The sequence below is a fragment of the Volvox carteri genome (assembly GCF_000143455.1).
Source record: "Volvox carteri f. nagariensis unplaced genomic scaffold VOLCAscaffold_29, whole genome shotgun sequence".
Lineage (NCBI taxonomy): Eukaryota > Viridiplantae > Chlorophyta > Chlorophyceae > Chlamydomonadales > Volvocaceae > Volvox > Volvox carteri.
Window position 1 is genome coordinate 103,710 of NW_003307572.1, and position 1,730 is coordinate 105,439.

General features: G+C 62.9%; 1 protein-coding gene across 1 annotated transcript in view; it reads left to right on the forward strand.

The window, feature by feature from the left end:
- The window catches only part of VOLCADRAFT_92957 (uncharacterized protein), a gene marked incomplete at both ends in the record, with an annotated part of 22,402 nt that overhangs the window by 19,675 nt on the left and 997 nt on the right, over nucleotides 1-1,730 (forward strand). The window contains 2 exons of the mRNA XM_002952274.1: nucleotides 530-990; nucleotides 1,374-1,497. Coding sequence (XP_002952320.1) covers nucleotides 530-990; nucleotides 1,374-1,497 — 585 coding nt within the window. The remainder of the gene's footprint in view (nucleotides 1-529; nucleotides 991-1,373; nucleotides 1,498-1,730) is intronic.

The window sequence follows — 1,730 nt, forward strand, 5'->3', positions numbered from 1 at the left end:
AGAGGGGAAAGGGGGAAGAAGGATTGTGGCGGCGGATTAAGTGCGAGGATGGGGTGGGTTGGGGGCCCAGGGTTTGAGGGGAAGAGGAAGGCCTTGAAGTGTGGAGGGCCGCCTCCCTTTCCCCTTGTGCCGGGATGAACCTGTGGAGAGACAGACAGATAGACAGACAGACAGACAGACAGATAGACCCTCTGCTCCGCCAGAAGCCCTTCCTGCCTATCCTCCATGCGGTCGCTTCCCGCTCGCTGCAACCACCCTTTGGTTGCGCCATGGCCCCCCCTCAACCCCCTGCCCCTCACCACCCTCGCTGCCCAAACCCTCGTTTTGTGTCGCCCTCCCCTGCCTCCTTCCCTTTCCGGCAAGTGTTTTTCACCTCCCCTCTCTACCTCCCCTCCATCATTCTCCCCGTCTCCTCCGCCTGTGTGCAAACCGCGCGACCATCACCATCACATCTTTCCTTCTTCCTCCCCAACCCCAACCCCAACCTTTCTGGCTGTCCCCACCCCCAACATCCTCCCACCCCGGGCAGTTCACAATGACTGTGATCTCCCGCGATCTGCCCATGACCATCAACAGCGGCGTCGTGAAGCAGCTGTGCAGAATCAACGCCACATCCGCACCACCTCCCGCCCCGCCACCTCCCCCCCCACCCATACCCCCGCCCTCCCCACCGCCGCCGCCGCCACCGCTCTCGTCAGTGTCCCCGTCCGGCGGTCGCACCTATGCCTCCGCTGCAGCCTCCGCCAGTAGCACCACCACTACCACCAGCACCACCACCAGCACCACCACCAGCACCACCACCAGCACCACCACCAGCACCACCACCAGCAGCAGCACCACCACCAGCAGCAGCACCACCAGCAGCAGCACTCCGGACTCCAGCGGTGGTGTTGGTCCCCGGCTGCTGAACGGCTCCTCTATTCGGCTGGACGAGTGGCACGAATGCGACACGGGGGGAGACGCGCAAAACATCTCCTATGAGGGCTTCAGGTACTGGTGGTGGTTGCTTCAGTAGTGTAGTGGTGGTGTGGGGTGTGTGAGTGGGGGTCTGAGTGGAGGTCTGAGTGAGCATCCTGGGGTAAGGGTAATGACGCACATGATGAAGGCAGATCGAGGAGTGAGTGAGCGGGGTAGGGGGAGGAGGAGGGGGGAGAGTGCTGCTGCTACTGCTGCTACTGCTGCTACTGCTGCTACTGCTGCTACTGCCACAGCAGCTCTTGCCCTAAATTTTACACCCTTACCGGCTATCTATGGCTGTCGAGGCTACACCACCTCTGGCTGCGTGTGATGCGAGTCCTCCCCCGTCGTCTTCCGCTCCTCCCCTCTCCCTGAGTTCCCTGTCTCCCTACCTCCCTGCCTTTCTCCGCATACAGCTCCGGCTTCTACACCTTCAGCATTCGCGCCCTGGATGCCGCGGGCAACCTGGGCGACCCCGCGACGCCGTACTTCTTCCAGGTGGACGCCACCCTCCCGGATGACGGGGTGGAAACCGTGCAGGTGCGCCCACGTGTGTGTACGTGTGCGTGTGAGTGTGCGTGCGTGTCAAGGGGAAGGGGGGGAAGGTTTGTGTTGCTACAGCTGGACACGTCGCAGCGGCTGCTGGTTCTGCTGCTGCCGATGTCATGCAGCTACAGCAGCAGTAGCTTTCACAGCTGTGTGTGTGTCTCAGCTCGCGGCAGCTGGGGTGGGGCCGGGGAGGGGGCGGAGGGGGGGCTTGAGGAGGGAGGGAA